Source organism: Aricia agestis, chromosome 9, assembly GCF_905147365.1.
Source record: "Aricia agestis chromosome 9, ilAriAges1.1, whole genome shotgun sequence".
NCBI classification, from domain to species: Eukaryota; Metazoa; Arthropoda; class Insecta; order Lepidoptera; family Lycaenidae; genus Aricia; species Aricia agestis.
The window spans coordinates 9302046-9316799 of NC_056414.1; the positions used below are offsets into that span (position 1 = coordinate 9302046).

Below are 14754 nucleotides of genomic sequence, written 5' to 3' on the forward strand. Positions count from 1 at the left end.
CTTGTTTGCTATTCAGTATTCACATCAGTCAAAAGCGTAATTATTTATAAAATAAATAAAGACGATAAAGCTACTTCTATGTAACCGAATAAAAATTCATACAAGAAAAGAATAGCAAGTAATTTCTCACAGACCACGATGCCAAGCCAATACGATGAAGAGCGGGTCTGGGAAGGATCTACACATGGACAGTATGAGGTAATTAAGATAATTCATACAATATTCAGTATTCATTTTGTAAGTAAGGTAAACAATTCTAAATACGTGAAATTATATTTACAGGAGGAAGGCGCAGAAGATGTTATTGATAACCCTGAAGAAGTACTACAAGAATGCTTGGAAAAATTCAAGACACCCGACTATATAATGGAACCAGGAATATTTGGCCAACTTAAAAGATATTTTCAAGCTGGAGGAAACCCAGAACAAGTGATAGAACAGCTATCAATAAACTATAATGCCGTTGCTCAAATGGCTAACTTATTAGCCGAATGGCTTATTCTTGCAGGTATATTTGTTATAGAATACTTATTAAGTAATAATTTTATTTGTTGTGCTTATCAACAAGCTAATTGTTTATTTACATAAAATGATGTTATTTTTAAAGGTGTCAAAGTAACTGAGGTACAGGCGATGGTTGAAAACCATTTAAAAGATATGATATTGAAAACCTTTGATCCTAAGAAAGCAGACACGATCTTCACTGAAGAGGGTGAAGTAAGTATATTTTAACAAGTAAATTTATACTGCTACTAATTCAACCTTACAATGTTCTCATTTCATTCAAATAAATTCACAGTCTACCTGAGTTTTTATTTATATTAAAACTCTTATGACGGCTTTTTAAAACTTTCCTTATTTTTATGTATAAACATAAAATTGTAAATTTTAGACTCCAGCTTGGTTAACAGAAATGATTGAACATCCAACATGGAGATCTTTGATCTACCGTCTGGCTGAGGAGTACCCGGACTGCTTGATGTTGAATTTCACCATTAAGGTAAGCTTGTTACTTGTGCATTGTTAAATTGACAAAAAATATATTTTTATTTTTAAGACAAACAAGAATATTGATCATCATATATAATCTTATGGAAAAATCACAGATGTAGCTAATACAGATAAAAAGAATTATATTAATAAAAATACTTCATTTTGAAACCTTGTTTTTACCAATCTAATTTTTTTTTGCAGCTTATTTCCGATGCTGGCTTCCAAGGCGAAATAACTAGTATATCAACAGCAGCACAACAAATTGAAGTATTTTCTAGGGTCTTGAAGTCATCAATAGTAGGCTTTCTACAAAGTTCTGTTGATTGGCAAAACAGTGTTACAGAGTGTGCTGTAAGTTATTTTGTAAAAATATTATAAACTATTTTAATAACTTTAAGAAATTTCCTATTATCAATAGTAAAAATTATTATTATTAAATATTGTAGTCCCATACTTAGATGTTACCAAACAATCTTTCCCACTGGAAACATAATATCACATAACAGCTACAAATAATAAAAACTATTATTTTGCCATAACTATACCACATGGCCACTTTCTAAATCTATCTATGGTAATGGGTAGGACACCTGGACAGTAAGGGAATTACCCTTACTGTCCAGGTGTCCTACCCATTACCATCTTATAATTTCTCATCTTAAGTAGTGATGGGACTCGAATCAAAATTGAGTATTCAAATCCATTCGAATCACCACGAAAGTGATTGAATCGTGATTCGAATCAACCTTTGATTCGAATAGACTTTTGATTCTAATCAAATCTTTAATTCGAAAAGATTGTTGATTCAACTCAAATCCTTGGTTCGAATCACGATTTAAATCAATAATCATACAGAAAGACATAACTACACCAAAATGAAGCTGTCCATTTATCATTCTGTCTGTGTCTGCTACACTTTCACGCATAAGCCACTGAATCGTTTTCAATAGGCGCCTTCGCGCCCGCACTGGCCCAATGAGAGCTCGCGTCTCTATAATCGTGGTATATAAAATATACGTGGGAGAGCCATGCTTCGGCACTAATGGGCCGGCTCGACGGAAGAAATACCACTTTCTCACAGAAAACTGGCGTGAAACAGCGCTTGCGCTGTGTTTCGCCGAGTGAGTGAGTGAGTTTACCGGAGGCCCAATCCCCTACCCTATTCCCTTCCCTACCCTCACCTATTCCCTTCCCTTCCCTACCCTCCCCTATTACCCTATTCCCTCTTAAAAGGCCGGCAACGCACCTGCAGCTCTTCTGATGCTGCGAGTGTCCATGGGCGACGGAAGTTGCTTTCCATCAGGTGATCCGTTTGCTCGTTTGCCCCCTTATATCATTAAAAAAAAAAAAAAAGAAATCGCACTGAACATTACTTTATATGGTACTAATCTATCGCGGGGCGTTGCATTGACGTGATTCGAATCAGCTCGTGGAATCGAATCAGCTCGTGGATTCGAATCAACTCGACAATTCGAATCAAATTATGTTCGAATCAATTTAAAAACTGACTCGAATCGAGATGTAAACGTCATGATTCGAATCAAATGTGATTCGAGTCCCATCACTAATCTTAAGGATATTAACAACTTAGGTTTTAACGTGGTTTCAACCAATATGTCGAGCTTCATTGCTATATTATAATGTTAATATAATTTATTTTATGTAACATATTTTGATACAGCCACAAAAACTATTGCAACTTAAATATTTTTCTATCTTCTATCTAATAATATAATACAGGGTGCAATTAAACCTTCCTGCCAAATTTTGATATATTGATCCTTGTTAAAAATAAAAATACACGTATTTTTTCTTTTATAATCACTCAGTACTAAAATGTTGAGAAATAGCTTCCGAAAGTTATCCTAAAAACACTACAATTAATGGATACGATGCGTCGGCAGCGCGTGACCACAGAATATATATTAGTAGTACCAACAGAATTCCCACTAGCGAAACCCGTTTAAAGAAATAACGACTCATGCTACGATACTATAACGTTCAAATTTCGACCGCGCAGTGCTAGACTACAATTATATTTACCTACATGTCCACACTCTTTCTATCGCATAACTCGTACCTTTTCTGACGAAATCAAGGTTTTCGCCTTTTAGAAAACAAAATATATATTTTTTAATTACTATTGGTACGAATAGCAAACCTTTTTATAGTAATATAAAATTTTAGTAATCCAACCTGTATTTTATAGTAGTTTTATATATTCGATTATAGTGCTTTCCTGCACTATAATCGAATATATTTTTTACAATTTAAACATAGTAACTTGTGTTTATTTCTGTGTAGTTTGTGTGTTTCTTTATATGAAATTGGTTTATTTGCTATGTTTGTATAGTTTTTATTTACTTTTTGTATTTAAATACCTTATTCAAATACATATTTCATTGGCCTTTTTTAATTGTTCATTTTTATAAGATTTATAACGATTTTGTCACAGTGGTTAAATCAGTATCATGAATCGAATTCCTCTATAATCAGTAAATAGTAAATACGCGACGAAAAATCTTGCGCGTGCGTCACCGCTCGCTTGTGAGGCCCTAATGATTTGCCACCCGCGGGTGGTACTTACAGTTAGATACCTACACGTACGAGTGAGACAGGCCTGGCGTGATGTGCCCTCGCGCGCGCGCCTCCCCCCGCGTTACCCCCGATCATTCCCCCGCACCGCGAGTAACCGTTCTGCAACGATTTTAAATGGGATAAAAAATGTCATTGAAAAAAAAATAACACCCATTTTTTTTTTGTTAAATGGGCTCTCCTAATGATACCTAAGCCCTGGAAAAAAATTGGCAGGAAGGTTTAATTGCACCCTGTATAATATCTAATATACAATGTGCCCGAACACCGGTGTCCAATCCTTTAATTTTATGATGTATGGCATATTTTAATGACAAATTGGCTATCAATTTTTTTTCTTTTTCCTCTAACCTTTTTTTTTTAAATCTCTGGCCCTCATACTAATCTGACCAATATTTCATAAGGAAATCGTTATAACTTACTAAACTATCTGACTTTGAATATAGAAGTTAAAGGAATTTATTTAGCAAGAAAACCTCCTCTGTCTTTTTTAAATAAAAAAGAACCAGTTTAATGCGCTAGATTTTCCACAAAAACCCCTTTATTAAAAAATACACAATTTTTTTCTTTAAAATTTGATTTTTCTTTGTTTAATTCCACGAAATTCATAATGTGTAAATCACTACCTGTGTGACCGTAGTCAACAAGGATATTCATAGGATATTTACATGAGAAGTATTGGTCAGATTAGTGTGAAAGCCCGAAAAAGACTAAAATGGCTGCCATTTTACAACCGTGAGTGAGAGAAAAAATTTGAGTGCCAATTTGTCGATAAAATATGCTATACATTATGACATTAAAGGATCGGACACCGGTGTCGGGACACATTGTATATCTATAGTAGAATACAGCTCGACAAGGCTTTAAATGAACGTGGCGAGAAAAGGAACTAACACTTCCATCATACAAAAACGTCATTTTTGACAGTTGTCCTTTACCAGCAGCGCTCCCGCCCATGATCATTTAAAGCAGGGGTTCCCAAACTTATTTTGGCTACTGCCCACTTTGAGAACAAATCGATGGCCCCAACGAATAAACGTGCAATCGAAAAAAGACAACTTTTCAGGAAGACAAAAAACGTTTGGAACCACATAAATTTGACTACATAATAAATAGACAAATATAATGTATAATCAAATTAAAGGTAAAAAAATATCTTTCAGCTCATATATTTATTAAAAATCCAATATTAACCGTTTACCACATATATACAAGAAAAAACATATTAAATTATTATTCTAGTGACTAATATGTGACTCGTTAACACTATTGTATCAATGCACGTTTATTCGTGTCATAAATGAAGTTTTAACAAGTGCAGGGAAATGTTGCATAGTTATTCCACGTATATTTTTTTTTCCCCTGAGCCATGCTCTGGTCATTTACACGCTTATTCCTGTATATTTTGTTGCTTTTACATGTTTGTAAAGATAAAAGCCCGTATATTAGTGTTAAGAAGATCGACTTATTATTTATGTAATACGACCGTATAAGTGCTTGGTATAAAATATAAATCTATACTAATATTATGAAGTGGAAGAGTTTGTTTGTTTGAAAGCGCTAATCTCAGGAACTACTGGTCCGATTTGAAAAATTATTTCGTTGTTAGATGGCTCATTTATTGAGAAAGGCTACAGACTATAAATTATCACTCTAAGACTAATAGAAGCGAAGAAACATAGGAAAATGTGGAAAAAACCGGGAAAATTACTTAAATTTTCATTTATTAACATTATCTCGCGAACTACTGGATGAATTTTTAAGTTACTTGGCACAGATGTAGAGTAGACCATGACGTAAAGGAACATAGACTACTTTTTGCGAGAAAATGTACGGTTTCCGTGAAATTTATCATTTATGTGGTCGAGGCCGCGTGGAACGTCTAGCTAGCTAACATTTTCTTGTTAATGGTTCAGTGAAAAAATATTGTTGACCTATTGTTGTTGTTGATAAATATTGACCTTCCTCACGCCTATGCGTGACATATAAAATGGAATACAACCTTGCCTATAGATCCTTAAAGAGAGAGATCACTCGGGCAAAGTAAACAGCACGTCAATAGTATTGGTGAGAGACGCGAGTGCCTTCCTTTGGGAACCCGTGAATTCTGGTCCCTGGCCTAAGCTATTGAAGGATATTTCTGAAAGCCATCCTACCATCCCTACAAGTCAGCGCCCAAAGTGAATAGCCCCGCGTGCCCTTGATATCCAAAAGTCGAGTGGGCCTGACGGAAACCCTCCTATTGCGTTGAAAAAGTGTGCTTTAGAGTTGGCTCCGGTCTTAACGCGTTGTTTTCGGTTCTCCTACCCTTCTGGCATAGTCCCGGCTTCTTAGATGACAGCCTTAGTGAACCCGATCCCCAAAAAAGGTGACTGCTCAAATCCTTCCAACTACAAACCAATTGCTAAATCCTCCTTCTTCTCGAAGATAATGGAATCCATTATCAGCTCTTTCAATACTTGGGCGGCCAGACATTACTAAGCGACAAACACGACAAATAGTACGGGTTCCGAAAGGGTCGCTTTGCTGGTTATGTCTTGGCGTACCAAACTCATCGTTGGGCTCAGGTGCTTGTATGGAGAGGAGAGGCATTGGCTGTTAGTTTGGATATTGTGAAGGCCTTTGATCGGCCTTTGATCGCTGCTATCAAAGCTTCCATCATAATAATATGGGCTTCCCGAGAATTTATGCAAATAGGTCACAAGTTTTTTGGCAGATCAATGACATGCTACAGACCAACGGCATTTATTTTTATGCAGATGATAGTACAGGTGATGCCCTATCTACCGGCTTCCACCATATTTCTCGGTTAAATGTCATTGACAGTCGAAACGAACTTATGTCTCAAATAAAGAATTCACAGGAGAAAGTCTCTGAATGGGGTAGACGACACTTAGTCCAATTCAACCCCACCAATTCTGCCCGTTCACAACTAAAAAGTCACCAATGGTATCATCGTTTTCAATCCCCTCCTAGCATTAAGTAAACATATCGAGCGAAGTCCAGTTCCGATGTCATCTAGAGGGTGATGCCAAGTTAGCCTCAAAAATCTTGGTGTTATTAACAGGCGAGACAGTGTTTCAGTCTGGACCAATGACTGCAACTCTACAAGATGCAGGTTTCTCCTCATATGAAATACTGTTCTAATCTCTGGGCAGGGGACCCCAAAATACCAACTAATCTCTTTGTATCGTATCCAACGAAGAGCCGCTCGAATTGTTTACTGCCATAATGTTTCAAACATGCTGAACCCCCTTGGAATTACGCCGAGATATAAATAGCTTCACTCTGCATCCTCATTCGGTTGTATCACGGGGAGTGCTCTGAGGAATTGTTTGAAATCATACCTTCTGCAACTTTTCGCCACCGTTCCACGTGAAAAATATACCATCCTTATAACTTTGATAACTGGCAGTCTTCAGCAGTCAGCAGTATTTCCGGACCTATACGACCTGCAAACCTTCAAGAAGAGAGCGTATTCCCTCTTAAAAAGACCGGCAACTCACCAGCAGCTCTTCTGATAAACTTTACAATGGCTATTCGAATAACCTTTAAGAAAACAGAGAAGACAAGAGAAATTAGTAAAAGATAATAGAATAGCTGTGATTATTAAATTCAAAGTTTCGTCATCTGCAATGAGGCATTACTCATAAGTCATAGAAGTCGCTTGCATTTTTACACGAATAATCGTGCAAGAGTTATAACCCAAAGGAAAGGATAGACACGTGCGCCAGATTGTTTTAACACGTTTATTCAACGAACTCAAATAAACAAAATAATCTGCAATAAGCGCATGTTTTATTATTAATGTGATATATGTTATTATTTTTTCCGTACAATAAAGGTCTACATTGCTATAAAATCGTTATTTTAAGTCAAAAAAATTCCAAAAAATTTACATAGGTGTATCATAAGCCATGCAAACGAAAAATCAAAAAAAAATTTTTGGGTAAGAGCTCTTGCACGTTTATTCGTTGGGGCCATCGAAATTATGTTTTAGCGCCCCCATTGTTTCAATTTCAAATTAATCCCCATGCCTCTACAAAACGCCTCCATTTCTTTTCTGGGTCCCACACCGCCTTTAGACCTTCAGCGCCCACAAGGAGGCGTTATCGCCCACTTTGGGAAGGGCCGATTTAAAGCCTAGTCGCACTTTACTAATTATTTTGTTTTTTTTTTCAGAAAATGGTATGTCATGGTGCCCACACATATGTTTATAGTCAAGTTATTGTACACATTTTGTCACAAGAACCTCGAGGAGGTGCCATTATGAAACGATTAAGCCAAGAAATAACTCGCTGTGCTCAACAAGGGTAAATTTTTCCTAAATACAAGCCATAGTATGGGCAGGCCTGTCCCACTCGCGCCTGTAGGTATCGAACTGTAAGTACCACCCGCGGGTAGCACATCACAAGCGAGCGGTGACGCACGCGCAAGATTTTTCGTCGCGTATCTACTGTTTACTGATCATAGAGGAATTTAATTCATAATACTGATTTAACCGCTTTGACAAAATCGTTATAAATCTTATAGTTGGGGAGGGGAAGAGGGGATTTCGGGAGTAGCTCCAGCGTGTTAGATTAAGCTTGTATAGGCTTCCAACATGTGTCTAGTTATCATGGTATAGAAATCAGATTTCTCATGTGGTGGGTTATTTTTTTTTTCTTTTTACATTGAAATGTCATCGGATCTATCAGATTAAGATACTGGATGTTTAATATACCCCAAAGAAGCTTCCATATAAAGCACTGACGATTCAAAGGGTTGGTAAGCCTGTAGGTACATTTTAAAATATAAAAAAGTAAAATACAAAAAGTAGATAAAAACTATACAAACATGACAAATAAACCAATTTCATACAAAGAAACACACAAACTACACAGAAATTAACACAAGTTACTATGTTTAAATTGTAAAAGTTTCCTGCACTATAATTAAATATATAAAACTACTATAAAATATAGGTTAGGTTACTAAAATTTTTTATTACTATAAAAAGGTTTGCTATTCGTACGTACCAATAGTAATTAAAAAAGATTGTTTTGTTTTCTAAAAGGCGAAAACCTTGATTTCGTCAGAAAAGGTACGAGTTATGCGATAGAAAGAGAGCGCACGAGTAGGTAAATATAATTGAAGGCACCTAGCACTGCGCGGTCGGAATTTGAACTTTATAGTATCGTAGCATGAGTCGTTATTTCTTTAAACGGGTTTCTGTTGGTACTACTAATATAATATATTCTGTGGTATGGGCTATAATGCAACCAATTTTTTTCTCTGGTTAAACTTACTCAAAATTAAACTTCTCTGGTGTAATTTGTAGTATACCTACTTGTTAATGTAATATACTTTTTTATAAATTATATAACCAAATTTATTAATTATATTTATGCAATATATTGAACATATTATTTTCAGTGGGCATGATGTTACACCAATCACTCTAGCACTGACGCCCGGCGAGTCGTGGCGCAGCGCCCGAACTGCTCTGGCGGCCATGTTGTCGCGTGGTGCACTTAACCCGGCAGATATATCAGTATTATTCCGAGCGTACACGCAGCCTGAACCCCCACCAGTACACCTGCTGAGGATACCACAGTTCCTTGGTTAGTTTGACTAATAAGTTTAACACCCAACTAGTGCTCTTGTGCAGTATGCCATCAAAAATGAGATGACAATATTCAATGGCGAATCATAAAAAAACTATAGATATTAAACAAATGTCACAAAGTTTATAATTAAATTTTACTAAATTTTAGAATTACTAGTGGATTCACTTTTTAAACTTGGGAGCAAGTTGAACCCTGAACACAAGTCAAAATACATGTACTTGTTGGCATATGCCGCTAGTATATGTGAAGGCCCAGCCCCCGGGAGACCTGTGAGAGAGGAGCTGAAAGCGACAGTCCAGGCGATTGAGAAAATCCACACCGTGTGCAGCAGCTCCGCTAGCTCCAGTGAACTACTGGCTGAGCTTCCCTCACTTTACCATTGTATAAGGTAGTTTACTTTTTTAATTTGTTATTGTTTATTTAAGTACTTACATAAAATTGTTTTTAATTTTAACCAACAAAAATCTACCAAGGAACTTATTTTGCATCATTAAAAAAACTCAAGTCTCAAAATCACACTAATGTTATAAAAGCGAAAGCTTAAAAATGTTTATTTGTGACTTATTTACCCAAAACTGGCTGACTATTTAACCTTTGACATGGTAGTAAAGATAAACTACTGTCTCATATTACATATTATTTGGTTTCAGATTTCCAGTAGTGGGCATGGGCGTACTAGTATGGGTGGAGTGTGTAGTGACAGAGCGCTCGTACTTCAAGCTGTGTACGGAGCACTGTCCCGTTCATCTGGCACTCCTCGACGAGGTCGCCTCCTGCCATCCGCTGCTGCACCACAGACTGCTAAAACTGCTCATCAAATTGTTTGAAACACCACAAGATGAATTGGAAATTTTAGTACAGGTATTGTACTTTTTCTACAACATTATGATTTAGGGTTGATGTAAAATGACGCTTATGCTGAAATTCACAGATAAGCCGTGGTTACTTTTGCAATGCTAACTTAATGACAAAAAGGATTGATGAATTTGAACACTGCATAATTGTCATTGGAGAAAAACAAGATTTTATATTCATACCTACTCAAATATGTATTATTTCACTATTTTATCATATCCCAGTTGGAGCTACGGAAGATGCTTCTAGATCGTATGGTGAACCTGTTGAGCCGTGGTTGTGTGGTGCCGGTGCTGAGGTACATAAAGCAGTGCGTGACGCGTGGTGACGTCGATATATCACTCATCAGATATTTCATCACAGAGGTACTATACTTCTTTTACATTAAGGGCCTGTTTCACCACTTCCTGATAAACTGCCGGATAGGCTATCCACAACTTTTTTGACAGATTCTCCATACACTTCTGTCAAGTTAAGTGGAGGATAGCCTATCCGGCACTTATCAAGAAGTGGTAAAACAGGCCCTAAATGGGTTGAATTTATTATTTAAGCTTCGCTTAACATTTCAGATGAAATTTAAATCGAAATATTGCAGGAATAAACTAACACTATGTTTAAGATAGAGGAACACATATGGCTCACATTAACAGTTTGTATACACTATACAATGACATATTATGTAACTGGAACGAATCATAAATGTGGGCAAGGATAGTGTAGCTATAGGTGCAATAAAAAAATCAGGACACCAGGATATAGTTTGGTTTTTTGGGCGGGGAATTCCAGTGTCCACAGAAATATCGAAAATATTGAAAATTGGTTAACAAACGGCGGAGTAATCGTTGAATATAAAAAACGAACATAACAGCTCCCCCATTTTGAAAGTCGGTAAAAACTGTAGCCTATGTGTTATTCTAATGTATAAGCTATATTATTGTAAAGTTTCATTAAAATCCGTTCAGTAGTTTTTGCGTGAAAGAGTAACAAACATCCATACATCCACACATCCATACATCCAAACAAACTTTCGCCTTTATAATATTAGTAGGATATTATAATATAAAAAGTTGGAATTTTGGTAAATTAACAAAATATTCTGAAACTTTGAAAGACCCAGGAACTCATAGTCCCTACTAGGATTTCCCACAGGAAATACCAGTAGTATAGTCTCTCTGTGTGTCCATGGTACACATACCATGGACACACAGAGAGACATACACAAATAACACTCAGATCCGAAAATAGATATTCAAACTCATCATTATCATATCTACTACAGCCGGGAATCGAACCCGGACCCGGACTTGATGACACAAAGTAGGTTACTACTTTATAGTACAGTTAAAATATTTTTCATTAAAATAGGAAATCCAAAAATCACGAAAGGCGAATTTACACGCATCTATTCGTACATTCATTTGGGTATTTTGCTAGCTACACTTATTTTAATAATAAAAGAAGATAATAAAGTAATTCCTTAGATTGTTTTACATGTTTATAAATATTTATTAAACTATCAAAATCATCTACTTAATATTTGTTATTAGTTTATTACTCGTACTAATCGCGGCAATGCAACGTGACGTATCGACAACAAGAAATGACAGGTACATCACTATCTCACGGTCACGGCGCTTATCAGCTGCCGTGCACGGAAAGCGACCGATTCAATATGCGCAATTTTCATTGCTCGCTTAGACTGTTTTTAACACCAGGCACGCTACACTTAGCGAGCAATGTAATGCGTTCAATCGTTAGGTTACATATTTCTCTCAGTACCCGATTGAAAATTTCTAATGCAATTATTTTAACGAAAAAAATGAAATTTTGGTGGAAAATGCTGGAAATACAAAATTGTTTTTGTACTTACCTATGAAAAGTGACCCCTTCAAGTTTATGGTCACTTCGATTCTTGCATACAACCACAGAACAGGCATTTCAAAAAAACACTCCCGTAGTAGGGTTGCTGAGGATTCCTCTTCCTCTTCCTCATAATGAGGAAGTTCCGCAATATTTTGGGTTCCTCAACCGTTACCGCATCCTCAAAAATAAAAATACAAAAATCCTCTTCCGCTATCGCTTCCTCAAAATTTAGGAGAAATTTATGAGGAATTTCACTGCGCATGCGCATCGCGTATCCAATCATGGCAACGCACACGCCAGAGCGCGATGCCGGACCGAACGGGCGAGCGAGACCTCCCCTCTCGCCACCGCGCTGTTCCTTGCTTGTTTGTTTTAATTTTATTGATATAATATAGCAAGCGTTGTTTTGTTTACGCGTGTACGCAGCTACGCACGCAGTGCGATAATCTAATAATTTGAATTCTTTTATCGAAAATCGAAATGAGACCGAAGTGTAGTGCTATATCAGGGGTTCCCAGACTTTTTTATCCACTGCCCACTTTGAGAACAAAATATGTTTTAGCGCCCCCATTGTTTCACCTACTTTCTTTTCCTAATTTAAATTAAGGGGCTTTTGCCACAAATTTGCCGGTATTATTAGCCCCCACCCTCTACAAAACGCCGCCATTTTTTCTGAGTCCCACACTGCCCCCCTTTAGACCTTCAGCGCCCACAAGGGGGCGTTATCGCCCACATTGGGACGCTGTACTATATGGACGTACTTCCTCTTCCTCACCCGCATCCTCTTCCTTAAAAAAATATCCTCTTCCTCATCCGCATCCTCTAAATTTGCGCGTGACAATTCCTCTTCCTCCTCCTCTTCCTCATAATCACTTCCTCAACAACCCTATCCCGTAGTACGAGTACGCGCTAAAACAATCACGTCCCGACTAATTGTGTTTTCGCGTAGTTTGCCCGTTTTGGTCATACTTCACTTACACTGGCCACGCCCCTACAGCCACTCTTGTTGGTTTAATGGTACAGACTTGCTGCCGATGACATCAAAGGTAATGGGGAGTTTAATTCTTAGTAGACTTCTGCCCATAATAAAGGAGAAAAATATTATACCTGACCACCAGTTCGGTTTCCAGCAGAAACATGGCACAATAGAGCAGGTCCATAGATTGGTCAAACAAATAAATAGAGCTCTTGAGAAAAAACAATACTATACAGCTGCATTCCTAGATATAGCCCAAGCTTTCGATCGTGTATGGCACGAAGGTTTGCTATTTAAAATAAAAATAAATATTACCAACAAGATATTATGAAATCATAAAGTCATACCTGGCAGACAGACACAGTTTTTTGTTAAAGTGGGTGACGAAATAACTCCCTTATATGAAATCCTGGCTGGAGTGCCCCAGGGAAGTGTCAGTTGGGGACGCCAACTCTACCTCATTTACACAGCTGACCTACCAACTTCAAGTGCTACTGTAACTGGAACATTTGCCGACGACACGGCCATCCTGGCAACTGATAAACTTCCGGATCTGGCTTCATCTAAACTTCAAAAAAGTTTAGACCAAATAGCTAAACGGCTAGTAGACTGGCGAATCAAAGCAAACGAAACGAAGTCTGTCCAAGTTACCTTTACAAACAGACATAGTACCTGCCCGCCTGTTACATTTTTTTTTTATGAAATAAGGGGGCAAACGAGCAAACGGGTCACCTGATGGAAAGCAACTTCCGTCGCCCATGGACACTCGCAGCATCAGAAGAGCTGCAGGTGCGTTGCCGGCCTTTAAGGGGTAATAGGGGAGGGTAGGGAAGGGAATAGGGGAGGGTACGGAAGGAAATAGGGGAGGGTAGGGAAAGGAAAAGGGTAGGGGATTGGGCCTCCGGTAAACTCACTCACTCGGCGAAACACAGCGGAAGCGCTGTTTTACGCCGGTTTTCTGTGAGGACATGGTATTTCTCCGGTCGAGCCGGCCCATTCGTGCCGAAGTATGGCTCTCCCACGTCAAAAATGGTAATTAAATGGTATAACAATCCCTGAAGCCAACGAGGCAAAATACTTAGGAATGTACTTGGACAAAAAACTAACCAGGAAAAAACATATTTACACCAAACGCCTAGCATTAGGCCAACAAGTCCGAAAAATGTACTGGATGTTGAGACGAGAATCTCAGTAATTGTCTCTTACAAATAAACTCCTATACAAAACAATAATAAAACCAATTTGGTCTTACGGAATACAGTTGAGGGGTACAGCTGCTAACTCCAACATTGAGATTTTTCAATCTAAAATGTTAAGAATGATAACAGGTGCACCCTGGTACATAAGTAATGATAGACTACATCATGACCTCAATATAATTACAGTTAAGCAAGAAATAAAAGATAAAATAAAAAGTACAACTCGAAAATTGTAAATCATCCGAATGTATATGCCAAAGACCTAATGAGCAATGACGAGCCACTAAGGAGACTCAAAAGAAAACTACCGCAGGACCTACTGTAGAGTGTAGGCTGCGTATAATATAGAGCGTACTTGATGCTGGTCAAGTAACGCGCAAGTCATCTAAACAACACAACAATTACTCAATGTCAGGAGACAGATTGTAATATTAAATATAGTAAAAAAAAATATAGACCACAGTTGGAGAAACAAGATTATTATTATTATAAGAAGATCTTTATTACTTTGCTAAATTGAAAATTGTTTTTAGGTACTAGATGCCATAGCTCCACCTTATACGCAGGAGTTTGTTCAACTGGTTTTGCCAATGGTCGAGAATGAGGAGATCACAGGTACAATGAGGGCTGAGGGAGAAAATGATCCTGTTTCAGAATTTATTGG

General features: G+C 37.4%; 1 protein-coding gene across 1 annotated transcript in view; it reads left to right on the top strand.

Moving 5' to 3' along the window:
• LOC121730517 (negative elongation factor D) overlaps window positions 1-14754 on the top strand; it is a 15522-nt gene continuing 768 nt past the window's right edge. Inside the window, exons 1-11 of the mRNA XM_042119597.1 lie at window positions 1-198; window positions 283-508; window positions 608-717; window positions 893-1000; window positions 1195-1344; window positions 7771-7901; window positions 9004-9191; window positions 9345-9585; window positions 9848-10058; window positions 10277-10417; window positions 14624-14753. Coding sequence (XP_041975531.1) covers window positions 139-198; window positions 283-508; window positions 608-717; window positions 893-1000; window positions 1195-1344; window positions 7771-7901; window positions 9004-9191; window positions 9345-9585; window positions 9848-10058; window positions 10277-10417; window positions 14624-14753 — 1696 coding nt within the window. The 5' untranslated portion in view covers window positions 1-138. The remainder of the gene's footprint in view (window positions 199-282; window positions 509-607; window positions 718-892; window positions 1001-1194; window positions 1345-7770; window positions 7902-9003; window positions 9192-9344; window positions 9586-9847; window positions 10059-10276; window positions 10418-14623; window position 14754) is intronic.